Source organism: Vanellus vanellus (genome assembly GCF_965231255.1).
Source record: "Vanellus vanellus genome assembly, chromosome: 1".
In the NCBI taxonomy this organism is placed as follows: Eukaryota; Metazoa; Chordata; class Aves; order Charadriiformes; family Charadriidae; genus Vanellus; species Vanellus vanellus.
Genome location: NC_138905.1, coordinates 148,890,299 through 148,914,534, shown reverse-complemented (window position 1 = coordinate 148,914,534; position 24,236 = coordinate 148,890,299). Strand labels below are relative to the sequence as shown.

At 39.8% G+C, this 24,236-nt stretch overlaps 1 protein-coding gene across 1 annotated transcript in view; it reads left to right on the top strand.

The window, feature by feature from the left end:
* INPP4A (inositol polyphosphate-4-phosphatase type I A) overlaps window positions 1-24,236 on the top strand; it is a 137,399-nt gene that overhangs the window by 100,048 nt on the left and 13,115 nt on the right. The window contains exons 16-25 of the mRNA XM_082496840.1: window positions 1,430-1,444; window positions 4,050-4,233; window positions 7,177-7,395; window positions 8,551-8,815; window positions 12,193-12,225; window positions 16,530-16,702; window positions 18,159-18,282; window positions 19,150-19,276; window positions 21,248-21,388; window positions 23,970-24,067. Of these exons, the coding sequence (XP_082352966.1) occupies window positions 1,430-1,444; window positions 4,050-4,233; window positions 7,177-7,395; window positions 8,551-8,815; window positions 12,193-12,225; window positions 16,530-16,702; window positions 18,159-18,282; window positions 19,150-19,276; window positions 21,248-21,388; window positions 23,970-24,067 (1,379 nt within the window). The remainder of the gene's footprint in view (window positions 1-1,429; window positions 1,445-4,049; window positions 4,234-7,176; window positions 7,396-8,550; window positions 8,816-12,192; window positions 12,226-16,529; window positions 16,703-18,158; window positions 18,283-19,149; window positions 19,277-21,247; window positions 21,389-23,969; window positions 24,068-24,236) is intronic.

Below are 24,236 nucleotides of genomic sequence, written 5' to 3'. Positions count from 1 at the left end.
TCCCCTTTATATTAACATATTTCTTTGTTTACTGATGGGCCCTTTCTATTAGTCTTTTTAATGAAATGAATACTTGTTGGTTCATTTAGTTTAGCTATTTTGGGTGTTGGGTTTGGTTTCTGTCTGATTGTGGATTAGAAAATTTGTCTGTAGAACCTCTTCAGATGCACTACATCATGGTTTCAACCCATTATTTGCGGGAGACTTTCACCCCTCTCATAGCTTTGAGGTCCTGTTGCTGAACTCTTCAGTACAGAACAGCTGTGCCTGATAGGCAAATTCCTTGTTGATGACTTGGGTTCTGGGACTATTGCTGGAGACTTTCCTGCATTGCCTCAAGGTTTATGCACAGATTAGGCTTCTGAATCTGGCCTCCCTCTGCTCTACAGGCAGGATACTTGACCTCCACAGTCCTGTCTTCAGGGACTGTCTAGTGACCTCTCTGGAAGTGCAATCATGTGTATTAGAGGAAGGGACAGAAATTGGGAGGGTCACATATGCTAAAGGGAACACGTGCATGCCACCCACTCCAGCTCCCAAGGAAGAGATAACGCTCTCTGGGTCTGCATTACATTTGCTGCAGTATGGAGAATTTAAGGAACAATGAGAGCAGCAGCACAAGGAATCATTGTAGCCAGGGAAAAGGAGACCTTGATGACGCCCTTCCAAGAAAGGATTTGTATGATTTAGAGCTGGTGGGAGGAGGGAGTGACGTGGGAACCAGGCTCTGCCAACTGCAGAATTAATTTGGGCAGTGGAGAAGTGAATAGCAGCATCCCGTGAACATCAGTCGTATATGTACTGATAAAAAGATTGGTGCAAACATATGCCTAGCATAATTATTCCTGACTTAGAGAGTGCACTAGGACGGGACTAGAGGAAACCATAAACCTGGAAACACTCGTATGCTAGGCTCACCCTAGCTACTGAAGTGGGCCTCACTCCTGCAATATCTAAGTTCCTGCCTCTTCCCCTTCTTCCCGGTAATTAAGCTGATTGGAGAGCTTAATTTCTATCCAGTACGTTTCCTCTAAGCTTTACAGAACTGTTCCTTCTGGGTCCATGAAAACTTCTGGTTTAGCATTTGAAGAATAACTTTCCTTTTAAGTATGTCTATGTTATCATAAAAGCCAGTATAGTAGAACTGAGATCCATCTCCTCAGTTTCATTGTTACATAGATATCATTCAGTTCTTTTTCCTTTCATTGGCAAAACTGTGCTTGGTGCATCCACAACATTTCCCCAGAACAACACATGGGCATCTGGCAATCTGTGGCTTTTTGCTTACCAGTTTAATTGTTGTGTACCTGCCTTGTTGAAAAGATGACTCAAATAAGTTATTTCCTCAAACATTCTTTGTTTTGTTTTCTGCTTTTGGTACTTGCTAACAATCTGCTAATTTTATTTTGGTTTTTTGTTTTTTTAGCAGTTATGAGGAGTGTTGGTGAGTTTTCTGTTTCTGAGAGTTCTGCAGAGAGGGTTTCTGTTCTTTGGGTTTTATTGTTCTTTTCTTTCTTTTCTTTGGCAAAGATCTGGTGTGTTTTAAAGTGTGCAGGGCTTTTTAATGTCATGCATCATGGCATCCCTAATTGTGCTCAAAGTAACTGTATCTGCTTTGTAGACCATGATGTGTGAATGAATTTCATTTCATCTGCAATGTTTGTTTGTAATGAACAGCTAGCTTCCTGGCTCTCTCTGATCATAAATGTTAGAAAGCTGAAGATCAGAACACAAGAATTTTATATCTTTTCCTCTATTATTTCCAGTGAAAACTGCCTGGAGAGAGAAACTTTCTGCCAGAGGTGGAACATAATTAAGATAACTCTACGTATTTTATATCTTTACGGTGATAGATTGGGCATGGTTTATATTTTTTGTAACCCATGGCTTCATTTAAACATTTTCACGTAACTTTTGTTTATTTTTCTTCATGTTGTGGTGTTCAGTGCTATGAAAAGGAAACAATTGATGGTTCAACAGCACAGAAGTTCTGCTCTAAATTACTCATATTAAAAGTTGAACCCCTAATTCACTGAGAGCTTAAGGCTGTTTTACAGTTTGCTGATACAGTACAATGAGCTGTTCATTTGAAAAAGCAATTGCAGGTTGGAAAGTAAATATATGTGAACTTTACACCATAAATTTTCCCCCGATCATCCCAGCAAATGTTTGTGATTAAAAATGTAATAATTTTAAATCAGATTTCAATATGCTGCATGGCCTTTCCTGCCAAATATGTCTTTACGCATGTTAACCACACTGTCGTGGAAAGAAATTGCTCAGAGGAATTGTCACTAAGATCACCAGTCAATAGAGAGCACAAATCATGTACAGTGAAAGTCCTAAAAGCCAAGATTAATTTGCTGTATGGTGTAGCAGTATTGGGGAGTGGTTGTTCTCTGCTCCACTCAGGTGGGTGACCAGAGGGACACAAATAAGGAAATGCTTTCAATAATCACTTCTGCATTGTATCTTTTGAAAATACCCCATCTTTTCTTGTAATGGAGCTCAGGCAGATACTGGGATTAAGTTCCCCCCTTGCCTTAATATCAGTTAAGGGACAAGAATTGGTATTTGTGGCAATGATTTTAAAGCATGCCCCACGCAACCCTCCTGTCTTACATCATAGACGCGCTGCAGAAATTAGCAGCATTGCTCTCGGGGTAGCAGAGGAATTCACGTTCCTCAGAGGTCATGATCTGAGGTAACTGTGCCTGGAAAAGAAAATCCTCTCTGTATAGTCGCTCAAGTGTAGCTGTGTCCATCAAACAGTGCTGAGATTGGTGCAGACAGTAGGTTCTTCTGTGCTGTTACGGTGTTGAAGCCATTCATGATTGAAGAAAATGAGTAAAATTAAGATAATACGCAATTGGTGTCACCACATGCTTGATGCCACGTCATGAATGGGCACCACACCTGTCACAGCTGGAGCTGATGTAGAGGCCTGATCTATGTATAGCTTTCCTACTGTGAGGAAAAAAACAACATATTAACTGGCAAAGGGAGCAGTGGTGGGCTGATTCCAAATAGTTAGCTAAAAGGCACAACTTCAGCTTAAAGACATTTTCTAAGCTAAAAGGCAGCTTTTGTGAACAACTCTTCTCAAGTAGGATTAAATCACCCTTTAGAAGTGCTATTCTCTCTCCAGCAGTTACAGTAGGAGTCCAAGCATCTGTCTTGGACTGGATAAGCAACTTCTGTAGGCATCTAAACTTAGAGGACATAGACTATTCTCCTCCACTGCCAAGTAAGCAGTCTTAGTGGAGCTGCGCTGTCCCAATATAAAGATATGTTTTATTGGTATAGTTTATTTCGCCTACTATTTGGAAAAGGACAAAATTTGGTATTGCTTTATACAGCTGAGTTTATAATAGGGAGAGTTACATCATGTCCTTAGTTTAGTATAGTAAGTGTGTCGTAACAGAAGCTACACCAAGGACAGAGTCCTTGGATTTAGCCTGGAGATATACTTTGTCTTTTATATGTCATAAGATTGCTTTTGCTGGTGTAACTTGAATGAGGCCTGCAATTGAGGAAAAAATATATTAACAGAAGGATTTTTGTTAATACCTCAGTGTTTGCATTACGGATCTGGGTGGCATTTCTGTGTTAGAAGGAGTGCAGATTTTCTTTTCATGGTGCTAGTAGCTATACGATAAAACAGGTTTGTAATCCAGGCCTCAGTGAAGCATCTGTGTTGTAAGGAGAGGGAGAGTGGGGCAAGCTATATCTGTAAACAGTGGTTCTGTCTCTGATGGCAAAATCTATCAATCATCTACATTCTCCTCAGCAAAACTGTCCCTCTGGTATACAAGTTCTGCCCACTGTCCCTTGGCACAAGGGATTAGTAAATTTGCATCTGAATGCTTTCAGAAAAGGCAGAGAAGGCTCTAGGATCGTGTTCCTGCTGTGCAATTGCCCACTGGCCTCTCACTGTTGATTGCTAGTTAGGTAAATTTTTGTTGTCTGCCATTAATTTCCCAGCATGCTACTGTAATGTTTATACTGCTAGATCAATTTTTCCCCTAAAATCAGTCTTTATTTTTCAGCACTTCAACAGGTTCCCAGTCTATAATATACATCCCACAGGACATTGTTAGAGCAAAGGAAATCATTGCACAAATCAACACCCTGAAAACACAAGTCAGTTACTATGCAGAAAGGCTCTCAAGAGCTGCCAAGGATAGATCAGCTAATGGCCTTGAAAGAACACTCGCCATCCTAGCAGACAAGGTAGGAGAACAGCACATTTCCACACTGAAGCACAGTGTATTTTTTTTCTGTATTGCCACAGCATTGTCCTGGAGAAACTGGCTGCTCATGACTGGGACGGGCATACTCTTCTCTGGGTAAAAAACTGGCTGCATCGCAGGGCCCACAGAGTTATGGTGAATGGAGTTAAATGCAGTTGGCACCTGGTCACAAGTGGTGTTCCACAGGGTTCAGTATTGGGGCGGGTTCTGTTTAATATCTTTATCAATGACCTGGATGGGGGGATTGAGTGCGCCCTTACTAAATTTGAAGATGACACCAAGTTGGGTGGGAGTGTTGAGGAAGGGTAGGAGGGTATGAGGGTAGGAAGGCTCTACAGAGGGATCTGGACAGGCTGGATTGATGGGCCGAGGCCAATGGTATGAGGTTCAACAAGGCCAAGTGCTGGGTCCTGCACTTGGGTCCCAACAACCCCATGCAGCACTACAGGCTTGGGGAAGAGTGGCTGGAAAGCTGCCCGGCAGAAAAGGACCTGGGGGTATTGATTGACAGCCAGCTGAACATGAGCCAGCAGTGCGCCCAGGTGGCCAAGAAGGCCAAGAGCATCCTGGCCTGTATCAGGAATAGTGTGGCCAGCAGGACTAGGGAAGTGATCACCCCCCTGTACTCAGTACTCGAGGTGGGGCCTCACCAGTGCCGCGTTCAGTTTTGGGCCCCTCACTACAAGAAGGACATTGAGGTGTTGGAGCGTGTCCAGAGGAGGGCAAGAAAGCTGGTGAGGGGTCTAGAGCACGAGTCTTATGAGGAGCATCTGAGGGTACTGGGGTCATTTATCCTGGAGAAAAGGAGGCTGAGGGGAGACCTTATTGCTCTCTACAACTACCTGAAGGGAGGTTGTAGCAAGGTGGGGGTCAGTCTCTTCTCCCAAGTAACAAGTGATAGGATGAAAGGAAATGGCCACAAGTTTCACCAGGGGAGGTTTAGATTTGTATATGAGGAAAAATTTCTTCACCGAAAGGGTTGTCAAGCATTGGAACAGGCTGCCCAGGGAAGTGGTTGAGTCACCATCCCTGAGGTATTTAAAAGATGTGTAGATGTGGTGCTTAGGGACATGGTTTAGTGGTGGACTTGGTAGTATTAGCTTTACAGTTGGACTTGATGATCTTAAATGTCTTTTCCAATGTAAGTGATTCTATGGTTCTATGATTACATCTTCAGTAGATTGTCTTGAAACATCTATTTTACCTTGTTCAGTAGTGTATTGTAACATGTAGGGCCACGAAGATGATCAGAGGGTTGGACCACCTCTCCTGTGAAGACAGGCTGACAGAGTTGGGGTTGTTCAGCCTGGAGAAGAGAAGACTCCAGGGAGGCCTTATAGCAACTTTACAATATCTGGAGGGCACCTACAGGAAAGCGGGAGAGGGACTTTTTACAAGGGCATGTAGTGATAGGATGGGAGGTAATGGCTTCAAACTGGAAGAGGGTAGATTTAGATTAGGTATTAGGAAGAAATTTTTCATTATGAGAGTGGTGAGGCACTAGAATGGGTTGCCCAGAGAAGTTGTGGAAGCCCCACCCCTGGAAGTGTTCAAGGCTAGGTTGAACGGCGCTTTGAGCAACCTGGTCTAGTGGAAGGGGGGTTGGAACTAGATGATCTTTAAGGTCTCTTCCAACCTAAACCATTCTATGATTCTACGTACAGTCTTAAGTGCTAAAGAAAAAGCAAAATGAGACTAGCCTTTAAAATTTGTTGCTTTTTATTTAGTCTCCTACTTTACACACTCTTGCCTTCACCTCCTCTTGAGAGTGCAGTAGAGAGCAATGTCCTCTGGTTCCTTCTGTTCATTCATCATATTTCAGAAATGTGCATTTTTTACTTTCTTTTATGCACTTTTCCCCTTTTCTCCATAACCACCCGCTTTTTTTTTTTTTTTTTTTTAATGTTCCTCTGACTCATCTGTCAAGCAGCAGCGACTGGGCAAAACTTAAGTAAATGAAACATTTCTGTAGTTTTCCACTGGTGAAATAAGGAATGATGTTGACACAGCCTTTGCTTGAATTATAGTGATGTGAATCAGTTATTTCTTGATGAGTGTTAACAGAAACCAGACTGGACCTGCAGCTGAACACAATCTTATTTACAGGGACAAAAAACAAATACAGTTTTACTGAACTCTTTCAGTCCCTGAAGCAGATCTGAAGGTTGTAAATGACAGTAATGGCCAATCAGCTTGCCATAATTTGTCCTAGTGGAGGGGATATGCATACAACTTTGTAGGGTGCAAAAAATAACGTGACCACATGTAAATGTATTATTTATTATAGTATTCACTCTAAATGAGTACATTGTGTATAACTGATCTGTGGTATTGTCTACAGCTGGACAATGTCTATATGTAACGTAGTAAGGGCTTGTTTGTTGGGTTTTTTTTTAATATACGCACAGGACAGATGCTTTTCATATTCACGTAACTTACAGAAATCCTTTAATACAACACCACTAAATACGATAGGGAACAATTTGTATCGATTAGGGGTTATATCTTCAGCCCTCCTCTTAGGTCTTGTTATAATTTCAGGCAGGATGGTGGAGGGTAGGCATGGTCTCTCTGGTGTGGAAACTATTGTGTGGGATATAACAAAGTCTGTGCATTGTTGTAAGCTTTCATTAAATGGAAAGTGAAGTGCAAATAAAGATGAATTGCACATCTATTAGTGAAGTTTTCAAAAATTGCTAGGTTAGTATAGTAGTACAGACTCTGGAAATGTACCATTTGTGTTTTGGTATCCTATGGTGCTTTTTAAGGCTGTTCTGTAAAATGATTTTAAAGGCACCTACTGAACAATGGTTTAGGAGTTAAATGATACTAGTTCATATTTTTCTTTCTGAGAAGGAATATAGTATAAATTGTGTACAGGATAATGAAAAGGTTAAAATGTAGGGGGTTTATTGTTTTTTAGACCCGGCAACTTGTCACAGTCTGTGACTGCAAGCTGTTGGCAAATTCAATACATGGACTGAATGCTGCAAGACCAGACTATATAGCTTCAAAAGCATCTCCAACCTCTGGAGAAGGGGAGCAAGTGATGCTGAGGAATGATCAAGATACACTTGTGGCCAGATGGACAGGAAGAAATAGCCGATCTTCTTTGCAGGTGGATTGGCATGAAGAGGAGTGGGTATGTTTGCTTAGTGCAGTGATGAATATTTTCTTCTTTTTAGTTTTTGTTTGCTGTGTTCTTTTGTTTATAAGCTACTTAACTGCTCACCAGATAGGCATAATATGAATATTTTGGAGGTGTTGGTCAACTAGCAAAGATGCTTCCTCCATCCTATGCTCAGTTATTCCTTTGCCTGGGGATCCAAACAGGCCTTAATAAATATTTCTGGATCTACCAAACAGCAGAGGTTGTTGCAGTATGTGCATGGCTTTTCTGAAGTCGGTTCCAATGGAAAGTAAATAGCTTTTAAAGTAAAAAAACTGACCATACTACAAAGGGCTCTTATAGTTCTCCAAGATAAAGTGTATTTTGCATATGTTAGCTATAGAATTCAGCCTTCCTGGGTTTTATTCTCATCTAAATATTTAGAACTTGCAGTCCATCTCTGTTTTGATAATGGACAGCATTTTAAAACTGTTTGCACAAAGAATTTAAATGGTTTTCCTTACCACACTGCCAATTGAAATGAGAATTGGGCTGTGTAAATTCTGTCATTGTGTAATATAAACAGAATGAATTAAATCTCAAAAATAGTCAAGATTAATTAAAACCATTATTAATATTGTGAAATATCAATTTAGAAATGAGATCCAATTCATTTTGGAAATGGATCCTTGCTAGTTTTAATTGTTTTGACATACTTTGGCTTACAGTCAAACTCACAGTAATGAGATATGAATAAAGGCAACTCAGTTATTTAGATAGTAATAAAATACAATAATTTTATCTTTATTCACTGAGTTATATAGGAAAAAAGATGTGTGATTGTATACAATTATTATGTCAAACATGAGTTTCAGGAATAAATGATAGTGCCAGCTCGAAATTAGAATAATAGTGCAGGAAGAGGCACTTAAAATTGTTCATCAAATTTACTTAGAAAACAGCTTTGCAATTTATCATGCTAGTCATGTCGCTACATATTGTTGACGTGCTAATATACATTATTTATATATCCAGAGTTTGCGTGTGCACATATGTAAACGTTATACCCCAGAGGAAACTTTGCAAAGGAATTGTGACTAGAATCACAGGAGGAAATACATTGCCAGGGAATTTGTTACCCAGTGTCTCTTTTCTTTTTAAATTGAGAAATAAATGTTTTCTTTTAAGGAGAAAGTTTGGTTGAATGTTGACAAAAGTCTGGAGTGTATTATACAGAGAGTGGACAAACTTCTCCAGAAGGAGCGCTTGCAAAGTGACAGCTGCGAAGATGTTTTCCAGTGCGATATCAGCTGTACTAGTAAGAAAGGTAATCGGGACACTCGTGCCTACTGGATAAATCCAGAAGATTTAAATGTGTCCTCACCATCTTCATCATCCTCACCACCACCTTCATCCACACCATCCTGTGCATGCCGTTCTCTCACAAAGACAAGTGCGTATGCCAGTCACTGCTTCTCACTGCTGCTTTCTTGCTGTGCGCTGGCATCATTCCTAAGCCTCCATTATGTCCTTCCGTGTGTTTTTAGTTCAGTGGTGGTGTTAAGCACTGATGTCAGGCAGAAAGGGACGGTGGTGTACTGGGAGCTGGTAAGCCTATTATTTATTTTGAAATCCTGATCCCACTGAAATCATTGCCAAATCCATTGATGACAGTGGCATTGGTTTTCATGCTGGGTGTTTTAAGCTGGTAAAACAGGTGTTTGGGTTAGTGTATGTCAAACACCACCTCTGGTAGCTTTCCTGTTGGCTTCAGCTTCTTTGCAGCAATCAAAGCTTATTGCAGTAAACCTCTGTAAAAGATGAATAGAACATGAGAAGTGCAGGCACTACTGCAACACTAATGGTCCCAGCTGGGCTGCCAAAGCACAGGAGGGGAGCCAAGAAGTCCTGTTATACTGAGCTGAGCTTGGATAAACCTACTGGAGTTTAAAGCAAATTTTAACCCAAATTGTCAAAAGCTGTGGGGCTGAGGCACTCAATTAGTTACACTTCTTTTCGGTGGAAGGTACGAATCGGCAGTGCAAGCTCTCAGTGGAATAATCCTATCAAAATTTGAGGTAGAGTGGGTGCTGGATTGAATCCAGCATAATGCCATGAGCATGTGAAAGATGTTCTTATCAGTTTAGGTTGACGGTTTTGCAGCCGTGCATTAAATTTCAGAATTATTTAATTTACATATGTACTTATTTGATTTATTCTCACATTCTTTACATGTGGTCACTATGATTTGGCCACTTCATAGAGCAGCTGTGCCAAGCTAAGCTCTAGAAAGATTTTTCAATTTCAAAAAAAGCTCTAGAAAGATTTATGCTTTCATTTCCTTTTTCTGTTCTGTCTTACTGTTTGATGGCCCTTTGTCCTTTACGTGTGTCTGTGACTTCATGTCCATCCCATTGTTAATGTTGCAGTGGAAGGCAGTACCATAAGAAAAAGAAAGCAAGAAGGAAGTAAAAATAAATGTTAATACATTTTTGTGTAGCTTTGTTTATGTTAGATATGATTTGCTTAGTATCTTAAATGGCCATGTTTTTCTAGATTAAACTGACATTTTTGTGTATTATAAAGGAATAGGAGAATTGGTTCTTGTTTCAGAATGTGTTTGCTATTAATCTTTGACTAAATTTCTTCTATTGGTTTGATAACTTTAAATGTTTTTGTTTGCTAGCTAATTTACATAAAGTTTTATATGTATGCAGCTTCATATCAATGATTAAAAGTTATAGGCTTTTAATATTAAAACAGAACAAGAAAAATCTGTGGTGGGTAATACCGGAAGCTTTTCCCAAGAAAATTCAATGCTGTAATCATCTTAAAAAAATCATTTTCTTTCATTTTTAGTCAGTCTTTTAAATCTACTCTGGATCTTGACACTTTAGCTTTAAAGCTAAGAGGCTTGCTTCCCAGTGCTTCCTAAGTGTAAGGACTAGATCTGAAGTCTGACTGTCAACCAATGTTGGGTGAATTTAACTTAAAAAATCCTAGAGAGGATCCTGTTTCTTAGGTAGGTTTCTGGGACAAACATTGTTCGTAGGTCTTAACGAGCAATTTGAATTGCTCTTGGGAAGTTTATTGTAAGCAAGGGAAATCTGAATATATGATCACATTCTCATCAGATGTAGTTCCTAATTAATGGTCAGTATTTTTGACAGAGGAACAGGTTCAATACTGTGAAAAAAAAACCTGATCTTACTGAAATCAGTGGGAATTTTTCCACTAAGGTACTTTCCTTGACTCCACGCCATATCTGGCCTGTTAAAGGGTTTTAAACTAAAATAGGGTAAATTTAGACTAGATATAAGGAACAAATTTTTTACAATGAGGGTGATGAAACTCTGGAACAGGTTGCCCAGAGAGGTGGTAGATGCCCCATCCCTGGAAGCATTCAAGGTCAGGTTGGACGGGGCTCTGAGCAACCTGATCTTGTTGAAGATGTCCCTGCTCATTGCAGGGGCGGGGGTTGGACTAGATGACCTTTAAAGGTCCCTTCCAACCCAAACCATTCTGTGATTCTATGAATTCCCTTTCACTGTCACTTTCCCCAACTGATCATGGGAATAGTTCAGTGACAAAGATGATCCTTTCTCTGAGTTCAGAATCACAACATTTTAAAGTTTTTCCTTGTCATGTATTCAAAGAACTAACAATTTTTCTGTTAGTAATTCTGAGTTTTGAATAAATGACACTGAGTAGAGAGCAGACTTGCAAAAAAGCACATCGTTGGGGTTTTTTTTAAAGCAATGTGAAAAACAGCAAACCAAGATAGTTCCAGAAATGGTAAGAGGGAGATAGTAGAATGTTATTGAAGGACTTCAGAGGATCTCTCTAGAAATAAATGTTTGTGAAAGAAAATACTGCCTGAAATAGTAGAAGGGAGACTTAAGAAATTCTCTTAACATTTATTTTCGTTATAGGCATAGGTACTCATTACTAAAATCGCATGGGGGCATATAGCTTCTTTAATGAACATGATGAGTTTTAATTTACTGAGAGGTTTTTATGTTGGATTGTCTAGCTCAGCTGATTGTCCTAATGCACACAATTGAATTTGATATTTTGTTGTTATTTTCAAATTTGTAATTCACTGACTAGTGAATCTGGATACAAACAACAGAATCTTAAATCCTGTTAGCTGAATAAACTACTTTTCATTAATGCAAGACTTGCTATAACAGGGTGTGTATTATTTTTTTACTGTTTGCATTGCACTGTAGTGTATTTTTGTCTGACAGCTTGTTCTTCCCATTGAAGTGAGTGTGGAACACTCACAGGCTTCACTGGTGAGGTTTCAGCCCTTAATATACAATTTAATGCTTGTGTTAACTATTTCAGAAATTATATAACAGAAATGTGTCTAAGATAGCAAAGTACTTTTTCTTTATTACTCTTGCCTTGTGGATGCCTTAATGTCATTTTCTGTTAAGTGCATTGAACTTACTGCTAGTCTTTTGCTATTCTGTTTAGCAGCCTTACTGCCTGCTTATTCTATAATTGCACTAAACCAGTGGTTCTCAAATTGTGCCCTGTTGATTGCTGGGGATTGACAGTGCACTTACTGGTAATCCACAGAGAGCACCTGAGCTAGCAGGTGCTGGCTTTCCTCCAAGTCCCCATCCAGGTGTTCCTCTGATCAGGAGGAATGGAGGAGACAGGCCATGTCCTTGGTGCCTGCAGGCAAAGGAGTATCTCTGCTGAGCTCCTCTTCACTCAGTGAAAGTGTTTGAGAACCCTGGCATGAGCATTTGAGTTGCTTATGTTTAGACTGTGTTGCTGCTCTTTAATCATGCATGTTGCCCCTCCATTTCTGTGCAGATTGCAGTCCTACTCCGGAAGAATCTGGCCCAGGTATGTGCATTCATGGCTTCTGCTTCTTCTGAAAATTGCAGAGGTTTGTTCATAATTAACAACTGAACAAGTGCCTTGCTGTTAAGATTGACCATTTTGAAATGGTAATCCTCTGCAATATCACGTGAGTTACCTAAGCATATTGAGAAGTTACTGTTTCCTGAAGAATAGTGCAAAGGGGTATCTGGTAACTTCTCATGTCCAGGTGAGGGAGGGCCCTTGTTCATGGTCTCTTTGGTTACTCCAGTTCATGTGTTTTAGCAATGTTGTAGGTGACAATGATTTCAGACCTGTTCCAAATGTTATTGAAGTCTGTGGGAGCCTGACATTTCAGATATGCCCTTTTATATGTGCTGTTGAGCTGGCCTTTCTGAATGAGAACTCAAGCAGAACATGGAGCAGTCCATCAAGGGTGATGGAAAATCTCTGTTGTGGGTACACACCAAGCAGTGTTGGGCACTGCAAATCTAATGTTTCGGAACACAGAATTTAGGAGACTTTCATCCCACTGTTAGTCTTCTTTCCTCTGTCCTTGTACTTCCGCACACTTGTGTTGCATTTTCAAGGTCTGAATAACATGCCTCTGTTATACCACTCTCTCACAGCTAGATGGCTGTAACTTCTCCCATTTGAGAGTAGTGTAGTATGAGTTCAGTGAAGGTTCAATCTTTGAGCTCTTACAGCATGGGCTCTTGGTTTTAGTAAAACCAATGGGAAATAAGGCCCCAGTGCAGGTATGATTTTCAGCTTGACGAAGTACATTAATATTTTTCTTGGCTATCCACGCTGTTTCCTTCTATCACTGAGAAAATGGTTTTAAACAATAAAAAAACTCCACAAGTTTTTGATTCTTGGAACATCCCTTTAGTTTTTGCAAAATAGAAATGTGGTGCATAAATGAATACTATTTATTTATTTTTAAGATGGGAGTAATTAAAAGCAGTCAGGTCACCCCACCTGGGGACCCAGATATACCCAAAACAATCTTAAACTTAAGTGGCTGAAAGCTGCAGTGTAGTGAAGCACTTAATGCTTGCTTCCCTCTGAAGCCAAATGTGACGTGACTGTGTGCTTAAGTGGGTTGCCGATTGTACTTTACTGGATCAGGGCTAAGCAACTACCACTTATTTAATAAATCTCTTTTTTTAGGCATCATGAGCCCTTTTAACCCTGACGTAAACCAAGGGCAACTGTGGGTGCCTGGTACCTTGAGTTATGGATGCTAGGAGTTTTTTAATATGAAAAGACTGAAAATGTCTTTTCAAGGCTCTGGGGGACAGTTAGTTTTATAATATTTTTATTGCCCTAGAGAAGAGAGACTCTTAGGGGGGGAAAAGCAAAACCTTTCCCACCTGACATTATGTCCTTGATTTATACAGGCTTTATGTATTAGATTCTCTTAAGAAGACTTTTTTTTAATAAAATAGTCAGTAGTGTATAGTCAGAGAAGGTCCACTATGTGAACTCATAGGCCTTCCCACCCTCCCTCTCTCCCCTCCTGCCCTGCCTCCCACCTCCCTCCGCCCCTTTTCAAAATGCCACTTCTCAAAGTATACATTAAGGTATGTCTTTGGTCAGCAGCAGTCATAAGAAAAATAGCAAAGATTTACAGGGCCAAGTCTGGCGCTTATTTACCAGCCAGAATTCAGTTGTAGCTGTCAGTGTGGAAACTGCAGGATTTCTCTCTTGCTGTGCAGTATAAAGTACTTAAAGTAAATTATTGGCATCCTGCTGGCTTGTACAATGCCAGTTTTTAAATGGAGTAGCTTCTAACATGAATTAGAAACAGGATTTGTGTCCCAGACGTACCAAGAGCTGTCTTGGACTAGGTCTCCAGCAGTTGTAAATCTGTAACAACTTGTTGCATGTCCATTGTTTCAAGCCCTACACCAAAGCATCCTACCTATGGATCTGCCCAGTGGAGTCTATAATAGTTTTTAAAAGTTCTGGTCATCTTATAGAACATAACAGCAGAGACCAGAGTAGGTTTCACGTCAGAATTAGTACTTATGGTGTTTGAAGGTGCCATTGATTGATTTGATAGAAAATATACTTTCAGTAATAAAGTTCTGTTAGGAAAATTAATGAGGGGAAGACAGGACGGGAAAATCCAGGTGAAAGTTGAACACTTAAAGTTTTTTCACATTTATTTAAACTCTGCCAATGAAATGTTCCAACCTGGTTTGAGCCTGGGAGTGCAGATCCTTTTATTCCTGTTTATTGTTAATATCAACTACCATTGACTAAAAAATTAAAAGAACACAGGTGAAATAGGTAGCAAAAAACATTTAGAATTTTGCAGACTGACAAGGGTTTGTTTTTTTCATGGCCGAAATTTTAAACCAAGAAAATACACAGCATAGAGGATTTTTGCTCATTACCCTGGATGAGCCACTGCATTGCATGTGAGTGTTGGGAGGAAAAAAATGACGTAACAATCGCTTTATCTTCAGGCAGGCTGGTATACCACCAGTGTACTTTGTGATTACCACAGATAAACACATCTTTCAAATGAAGTGCTGCCAGACACACTACAATTTTAAATATCCACTGAGTTAATAACTATATACATGTGTGTATATCCAGGCAATGAGATGATGATGATGTGCTGGAAGATCTTTTCAGTTTTTTGTCATTCTCATTTGTTTATAGAAAAGCTCTTAAATACAGCAAGAGAAACCCTGTTAGTATCCTCTATGTTTCACTTTTTAAGTATTCACAGGGCCATGTTATGGCACCTGATTTATTTTGAGAGAAAATACTAAATAGAATATACAAGACAAGCTGTAATTCCTTGCCTGTTCTTTTGATGTTTCCTGTGTTTTTTTGTGGCAATGGAACAGAGCCAAACAATTTCCCTTTTGTGTAGTTTATTAGGTTATCTATTTACCGCACAGAATTAAAGGAAAAAGGGTAGTTCTGTTAATCTTGTCAGTTATGTTTCTGTTGGCAGATTTCCAAAGTTCCCCTCTTTGGCTGGTTATCAAATAAACTTTTATTATTACTAGCGCTTAGTCCTGCCTGTGAGTCAAAATCCTAAACAACTTCCTTTCAGGGACTTGAAGTGTCCCATTCATGCAGGTTCTAATCTGTACTTTACCTTGTTCCTACAGCCAACTGGTCTGGGAGTTGTGTGTGTTCTGTTTGTGAGCTCTGGTGCTTTTTAAAAATAAAATGCATTGTCCTTCCCTTTAAAAGGGAAACGTTCTTCTGTTTCAACCTTGCATTAAGGAGGGCAAAACCAAAGGACTGTTCTATTTGCTTTTTATATCGCAGAATGGATTCTGGCATAGCATCTGAATAATTTTTTATACAGTCATGGAAATGGGTTTTTAAAATTGGTGGTTGATTAAGACAAAAGATGAAAGAAGGAAAGAAAAGAAACTGAGTTTGTGGGGCATTTTAAGGCAGAGCAATCTCTTAAGGAGACAGAAGCCATAATGTTTGGGCTACTAAAATAGGACTTTTGCAACCCAGTTTCATTTCTGTGCTTCCCGTGTAGGACCTTGAACAGAGTCCCTCTGGGACATATCTCGTGTATTTCAGTGGAAGTCAAGCTCCGAACTACTTCCAATGATCTCACTAACTCCCATCTAAATCACTTTGCTTAGTGTTGCTTGCTAGCTAACTCTAAGCCTTCAAAGCCACTCAGCAGACAGAGGGCACTTAGAAGAGTACCTCCGTGAATTTTTCACCTCTCTGCCATATTATTCCTGTGCTGCAAATGGGAGGTAAGCATCATCTTACCTCGCTGAGGTACAGCAAGGATCAATAAGATGGTGAGGCAGTTGAATGATACACCTATGAGTCCACAAAAGATTCAAAGGCAAGACAACTGGGAGAAATCTCATTGACAGAAACGGCTAAGCAGATTGTTCACTATTTCTGTTATACGATGGACTCCATACTGTCTATCCATGTATGCACTGTGAAAGGGTATGTTTGAACATGCATACACAGTGATATACACTTGTGTATATAGATATTCATCTTTCTGTTATACTTTCCAAATCAACTATTGTATAGCCTGTTCTGCAGGCACAAATCTGGGAGCTATTACATGGTTGGGAAAGTCATAACAGCCTTGCAGAGTAAAATTCTCCATATTTTCCTCATGCAATAACCACTCTGTAAGATTACTTAATTAATAACAAGAAGGGAGTAACCAGCCAGCCAAAATAAAACAAGCCCTAAATGTGAATTATTAACAACTTTGACGTGCAACAGGAATTTTCTTTGTAATGCATGTTTTCTTGTTTCAAATAGAGTACTTACAGTGGTGCTATTTTTTTTCTTTTAACCAGGTGAATGGAGTGAAGCTCTTTATCCCTTGCTGACAACACTCACAGACTGCGTAGCCATGATGAGTGACAAGGCAAAGAAAGCCATGGTCTTTTTATTAATGCAGGACAGTGCCCCGACAATAGGGCTCTGTCTGAGCCTTCAGTATCGCAGGGATGTTGTCTTCTGCCAAACTGTAAGCAAGCAAATATGCATGGTTTGATTGCACTTCAACATGTGGTGGGGTTTATATGAAATATGAAAGGTGACTGTTTTCAGAATTTTTCAGATCTGTTCTACTCTCAGGTTTAACACTGTGATCTCCTTTCACAGGCTGTGCTATACTGTCCGTACTGGTCACTTACATGCATTTGGCAATATATAACTTAAGTGTCCCCTTAGATATACATTATATACTTAAAAAAAATAAATTCCAAAACTAGTGAAGATATCCTGCTGTCTGCAGAAATAACCTTTGCCTTCCAATGCCACCAAACTAAAACCAGAAGTAAGATGTGAAAGAGGGGGGAAAAAATAGCACATGAGCAGAAAGTGTACTCACTTGGTTACCTTTTGTTGTTTTCCACATTGAGAAAACCAACAGGACCTGCGGTACCTAAGGAGAGAAGTCCAGCCACAGGGAGAGAAGTGACTGCTTTTTTTCTTTTTTTTTTTCCTAGAAGTTCTGTTTCAGAGCCTGCTGGGGTCTCTTATGTCAGCCACTGACTAGCAGGTTTCTGCACTAAAAAACCTTCCACATTTCTTCTGTCTACTATATTTCTGTAGTATGTCTGCTTCCTGTGAAATCAGTATCTCATTCATTTATTTCAAACAGCTTATCTCTTGGACATTGTTTGGCAGGACTGTTGTCCAAAAATGTGATATCTCAGAGAGATAAATTAAGGGAATTTTTCGATACACTTCATATTGCAGATATTTTTAAAACTCAATGCTTTGATTATGTTTACCCATCATAAACAGAACTTTATTGCCTTTTGTTTAATTCTGTAGCAAAGTCAAACACCTGTGTACATAACATATGGAAATCACCTGGGAAGTTCCTTTGTTGACAGAGTGAATTAAGACTCATACTAATCTTAGATCTTAGTGCTGATCTTAGTACTAGTCTTCAGGACCTTGTCCTGTGTATCTTTTAACACTAGAGTTTGAATCTTTACATAAAGCAAACAGGTATTGCATTTTTAAGCTTTTTTAAAATGTTATTTTAAAAAAAAAATCGTTTATTCATACTATCAAAATTCATGACCTGAAACTAGCTGTGTTGCTTTTCCATCTGTAACTAAAACAATTCTCCAAGGAGACTCTTTTGTAATGCGTAAGTTGTAGACCCTAATATAAGTGATTGTGTCCAGAAAAACAAATAGATGTGAGATCAACAGTAGTCCCATTTTGGGAGAGCTTGAGAGATGAAGGCAGTGTGCCCTAAATCTGTTTTTATGATTGTTTTGGTTTTTTATTGGTTGGTTGTCTCTCTTCAGCTGCAAGGAAAAGAGGAGTGACATTTAAGGGAAAAGAGCATCAGTCTGACAGATTTTATGGCACCTCTTATATGTGATATTGTTTCCCTTTGGGGCTGAAGAACCATTTTTTGTCTTGCATCATTTCACTCTTGTCTGTTTTCTCTCCCGCAGCTGACAGCTCTCATTTGTGGTTTTATTATCAAGCTGAGGAACTGTCTGCATGATGATGGGTTTCTAAGACAACTCTACACCATTGGCTTGCTGGCGCAGTTTGAGAGCCTGCTGAGCACTTATGGTAAAGGCACAGGGCAAGTTGGGTGGTATTAGCTGTCGAGTCAGCAAATTCTCCATTAAATTGGCTGCAGCAGAATGAGTGTTTGGGACAATCTGCAGCAAAATTATTTTGAAATCTGAAATGCAAAACAGGATTATATCTGGAGTACTTAATTAGCTAACAACTCGAATTTCTTCGCATTTAATTGAATTACTTCTGAAAGATAAAGTGTACTTGCCTTATAATATAGTGTCAAAGGTTTAAAAAACCCCAAAACATATCCTAGTGATAGGGTTCTTTTTTTTTTCTTTTTTTTTTTTTTCAGAAAGGAAATGGATTAAAGTTCTAGTAAACTGGGAGAAACTGTGCCCAAAATATGCTTTTTTAATTTGACCTACTGTAGTCCTACAGTACAAAGTTAGATTGAAGAGAGAATACAAAAAAGGAAAGTACTTCACTCAGAAGTGTTTCACTCCTGTGTCTGAACAGCCATCTGCATGCCAGTTAGGGAATGCTTTACTGAACAAATCTGGAGTACCTTGTAACTTTTCCAGCACACTTTTCCAACATAAAGGATATCATGGCTGTGACAATGCTGATAAGTACTTATAGCATCACCTAAATTGGAAAATCAGCATATAATCTACTTGAAGAACAGTAGTCTGGACTGTGCTAGATAATTGGTGTTTTCTAAATTTGCTAAACTCATAAAGTCAATCATGACATTGTCTGCAGTCTGTAGGTCAATGTGAGGGCCTGGGCTCCAGAACCTCTTTGTCCATAGAACTTCTTTATGAGAGCGATGACCTACAGTTGTCATCAAATTGATAAAGGGAAGTTGTGCATAACAAGTAATGATTATGATTCACTTTTTCCTCTGTGATTTAGGTGAGGAGCTGGCAATGCTGGAGGACATGAGTTTGGGAATCATGGACTTGAGGAATGTAACCTTTAAAGTAACTCAGGCCACATCAAATACATCTACTGATATGCTGCCAGTCATCACCGGAAATCGGTAAAACAAAATGCAGGGGGAGGGAGCAGGAAGTGGGGTGGGACTGCAGATAGGAGAAGCAGTGATACTGCACTTGAGATGAATTATGTGCTTTTGTGTTGTGCTAGTTTTCTCCTCAGAACTTCGAAGAAATGCTTTGAAGTGGACTTAGTCATTTTTACTGATGTTTCATTTTACAGGGAGCTAAGCCGAAAAAAGATATATGGCAAGGCTGAACCATACCAGTATTGTTTTATGAATAAATATCAACTTGACCTAGCCTTCCACAATCATAAGCAAGAAGTATTCGATCTTTTCTTGAGCACTTGTGCTGTTTTTAAATTTCAGACTGACTTTTGAGGCTGACCTCGTTGTCTGAAATTATTATGATGGGAAGCATTTACAACAGAGTCACACTTCAGTTTGAATGCTGCAGCCTGATTATTAGCTGGCCTTGCACTCGTTTCTGACATGGGGCTGAAGGGCTCCTGCAGTAGAGTTCTTGCCCAGAGGGAGACAGTTCACGGATGGGGATGAAGCTGTAGAAGGACAGACGGCTCACAAAAGTCGATGTTTTAATGTTTCTTTATTTCAGAGTCTTTAGAATCTTTTAGTTTTGAATATGATTTCTGGAGGAGATAAGGCTTATTTGATTACAGTGTGCTGTACCAAGCTCCACTGGAGGTTTGCCCAGCTTTGTCCACATCTCAGAAAGAGCTAGACTTCTCAAAGATAAAAACTTTTAGAGGAACTTTGTTTAATTAAGGTTCACATGCAATGAAAATTGGCCCAGCTGAAGGAGGTCTGCAGTACAATCATGTATGTTATGGATATTGCTGAGACCTGTGGAAATGGCTGACAGCTGACAGCAAATTCCTTTCAAAGAAACTCTTCAGTTGAAACTTGCCATCAGCTATAGGACACTAATCATCAGGAAACCAGTCTTCATTAGTTTCAGGTCTGATAGTGTTACCTATTATTTTGCTGTCTAGATTTTACTCAAGGAAAAGAAGAAAAATCATGCATATTTATTTTGGTGCAAACTATTGGAAGCTTTACATTTAGAGGTGAAAACAGGTTTTTTGCTTTCAGACATAGCATAAGATTTGTGTGTCCATCCAATGTAAATGTGGGACAGGCCAATTTTGATTACCTTGTTATATACTTCTCAAAGCTCTTTTGTTATACTTGAGAGTACATGCTGTACTTGAGAGTTCTGCACTCTAAAGACTTGGATGATAGGTTAACACACAGCACACAAACCACAACACCTTGTGTCTTGGCATTTGCAACATAGGGTAATATGACATACCTTAGTCTGCACTGATGTTGTGGGATAAGATAAGTTGCATTACCTCACATTTGCCATGAGATAAAGTATACACAGTGCTCTTTGCTGTAGCTCAGCTGACCCAAGGTAACCTGTTGTGCTGCAGTAAGGGCTTGTCAGTCTGAGTCATAAGTTTCTGTATCAGTGCTTTTGTTAGCTCCCCCTTCAATTTATGCTTGGATCGCTGCTATCATTGCCTCTATCCTTCTGCTCAAAATTGTCAGTACTACTTACTATCCAAAAATATATCTTTTTATGCATCTGCATCATCATTAGCCTTTATCACTTTAAAATCAAATATACCTTACTCTTGATGAGATGGGAACATGCCAAAATTTGGCTTTTTCTACTCTAGTTGTATGAGAGCTGCAGTATTAATGAGCAGAGCAAAATCAGGTTTTATCGGGAAATTAGCAGATCTGATTGAAATGTCCATGAGAATGTAAAAATCACCATTACAGGTTGCTGCAGGTTTGTTCTTGAACTATAATAGCTTTTCTGATTAGGAGCAAGCTGTGGCAATTCCTTGAAGTCCTCGGTTTTGACTGATACTTATTTTTTAATAGTTGTATTATGTCCTAGATGTTATCCCTCTTTATTTAAATCACAATGGAATGTAGCTTTTTGATCTTTATGTCTAATAGCTGTTTATTTATTTGCAGTGATGGATTTAATGTGAGGATCCCTTTGCCAAGCGCCTTGTTTGATTTGTTGCCACGAGAGATTCAAAGTGGCATGTTACTGAGGGTTCAGCCTGTTCTTTTCAATGTGGGAATCAATGAGCAGCAAACCCTAGCAGAGAAGTATGTATTCAGTCATGCAAGCTTAACCTTAATGGCAGTTCAGCAGTCTCCTGTTCTGATGGACATATGTCTCTATGGAGTTGCACTGTTGCATTACTAACAGTGATTCAGTTTCTCCAATACACAAACAAGGGAATACTAAATCACGGAATCACAGAATCACGGAATTTTCAGAGTTGATAGGGACCTCTAGAGATCATCTAGTCCAACTCCCCTGCTAAAGCAGGATTGCCCAGAGCACATTACTCAGGACTGCATCCAGGCGGGTCTTGAAAATCTCCAGAGAAGGGGACTCCACAACCTCCCTGGGCAGCCTGTGCCAGTGCTCTGTCACCCTCACCGTAAAGAAGTGTTTCCGTGTATTTGAACGGAACTTCCTGTGTTCTAACTTGTGCCCATTACCCCTCGTCCTGTCACTGGGAACCATTGAAAAGAGCCTGGCTCCATCCTCCTTCAACCCACCCTTTAGATACTTGTAAGCATTAATAAGGTCTCCCCTCAGCCTTCTCTTCTCCAGGCTAAAGAGTCCCAGCTCTCTCAGCCTTTCCTCATAAGGGAAATGCTCCAATCCCTTAATCATCTTAGTTGCCCTTCGCTGGACTCGCTCCAGCAGTTCCCTGTCCCTCTTGAACTGGGGAGCCCAAAACTGGACACAGTATTCCAGTTGTGGTCTCACCAGTGCAGAGTAGAGGGGGAGAATGACCTCCCTCGACCTACTGGCCACACTCTTCCCTATGCAGCCCAGGATTCCATTGGCCTTTTTGGGAACAAGGGCACATTGCTGGGCCATGGATAATTTACTGTCTACTAGGACCCTCAGATCCTTCTCCTCAGAGCTACTTCCCAGCAGGTCCACCCCTAACCTATACTGGTGCCTAGCATTCTTCCTCCCCAGATGCAGGACCTTGCACTTGCTTTTGTTGAACCTCATTAGGTTCTTCTCTGCCCAGCTCTCCAGCCTGTCCAGGTCACGCTGGATGGCACCACGGCCCTCTGGGGTGTCAGCCACCCCACCCAGTTTGGTATCATCAGCAAACTTGCTGAGGATACACTCTGTCCCCTCATCCAGGTCATTAATGAAAATATTAAACAAAATTGGACCAAGTATTGACCCCTGGGGGACACCACTGGTTACAGGCCTCCAACTAGACTCTGGGCCGCTGATCACAACCCTCTGAGTTCTGTCCTGCAGCCAACTCTCAATCCACCTCGCTGTCGCCTCATCTAGCCCATACTTCCTCAGCTTCCTAATGAGGATGTTATGGGAGGCAGTGTCAAAAGCCTTGCTAAAGTCAAGGTAGATGATATCTATGACTCTCCCCTCATCCAGCCAACCAGTTATAACATCATAGAAAGCTATCAGAATGAAGCTGTGAAATGCAAAACAAACAAAAGGAGGTCCTGCTTTATATGGCACATCGCTGTGGAGATCCTTACCTCATGGCTTTGAGTCTAGTGCAGATTTATGTGGTTCAGAAGTGAATGTACAGAACAGGAAACATATCACGGGCTGTTTAATACAGAGGTGCTGCTTGTGACTTGAGATCTGTGTGAATGACAGATCACTAGAGGCTAAGAGATTATTCTGAGTATTGCTGTGTATTTGCTCTCTTGGTTCTGCACTATTCCCTAGACTCCCTCTTCTGGCCACTGTCAAAAACCAGGATAATGGGCTAGATGGACCTTTTTTTAATATATCTTTGCAGTGCTTCTATAATGCAACACTATTCTTGTAAAGCTGAAAAATATAATTATTTAATTATATTTGCGACAGAAACTGTTCGGTTTTGGAAGAGCCACCAGAGCTTCCCTCTGTTGTGGCCATGACCTGTAAAGAATACATTGAAAGAGCACTGCTGTAATGGAGATCTCCAGTGAAGTCAGGCACACGTGTGTTGTGACAGCAGCCTTGGTACTGGGGTGAAGTGTGCAGTGTGATGGCGGACAACTAGAAAAAGTCTAACAAAGGCATTCCAGCAGTTACTGTTGTCCTCTGTTGCCTATAAAGGGAGCCCAAGGTAACTAGCATAGTTACAGATGTCAACACTTCGTGTGCGTATCTATGTATGTAGATACAGTTAGATGAGATGAATCATGGCATTGTTGACAATATTTATTACATTCATAGTTTATTACTCCTAGATCCATATTTCTCATTTACATATCTGAAGACAAAGTCCTCAATCCTATCTACTGATGTTATGATTATCATTAGGTTATGAACTAAACTAGTAAATCCATTATTAAAAGTTTGAATTTAGGCAATATGATTTACCAGATGGGTATTTAATATTGAAAGAAAGACACAAAAGCCAACACATTTTAAATAGGATTTTCTACAAGAGTTTTCTTTCACCTTCGTTCCCACTTTTCCCCTCACATTCATATATTTTGTTTTTCTGTAATGAATCACTACAACACTTCTCTGTTACATTTTACTCTGCATTTGAATGGTTAGGAATTTTGTGGGATGAATCTTTAAACTATTTTCTGATAGTCATATTGCCAAGTGCAGTTGTTTTAAAGAAGAGGAGAAACATTCTACCTTGGGTTTAATTGTTCCCTTCTTCACCTTTTAAAGGTTTGGAGACACCTCACTGCAAGAAGTAATTAACATGGAAAGCTTAGTGCGGTTGAATTCATATTTTGAGCAGTTCAAGGAAGTTTTGCCTGATGATTGTAAGTATTCAGTAATTAATGGCAAATTTGGTTGGACAGCACAATTCAGGCTGATTTTTTTCATTTGTTTGCCTCATGTTAGTTGTTTAAATGTTGATGATATGCCAGCATTGGTAACCTCCAAGAAATGATGCAGCTCTATTTTTATACATTAGTACTAAGTAGAGCA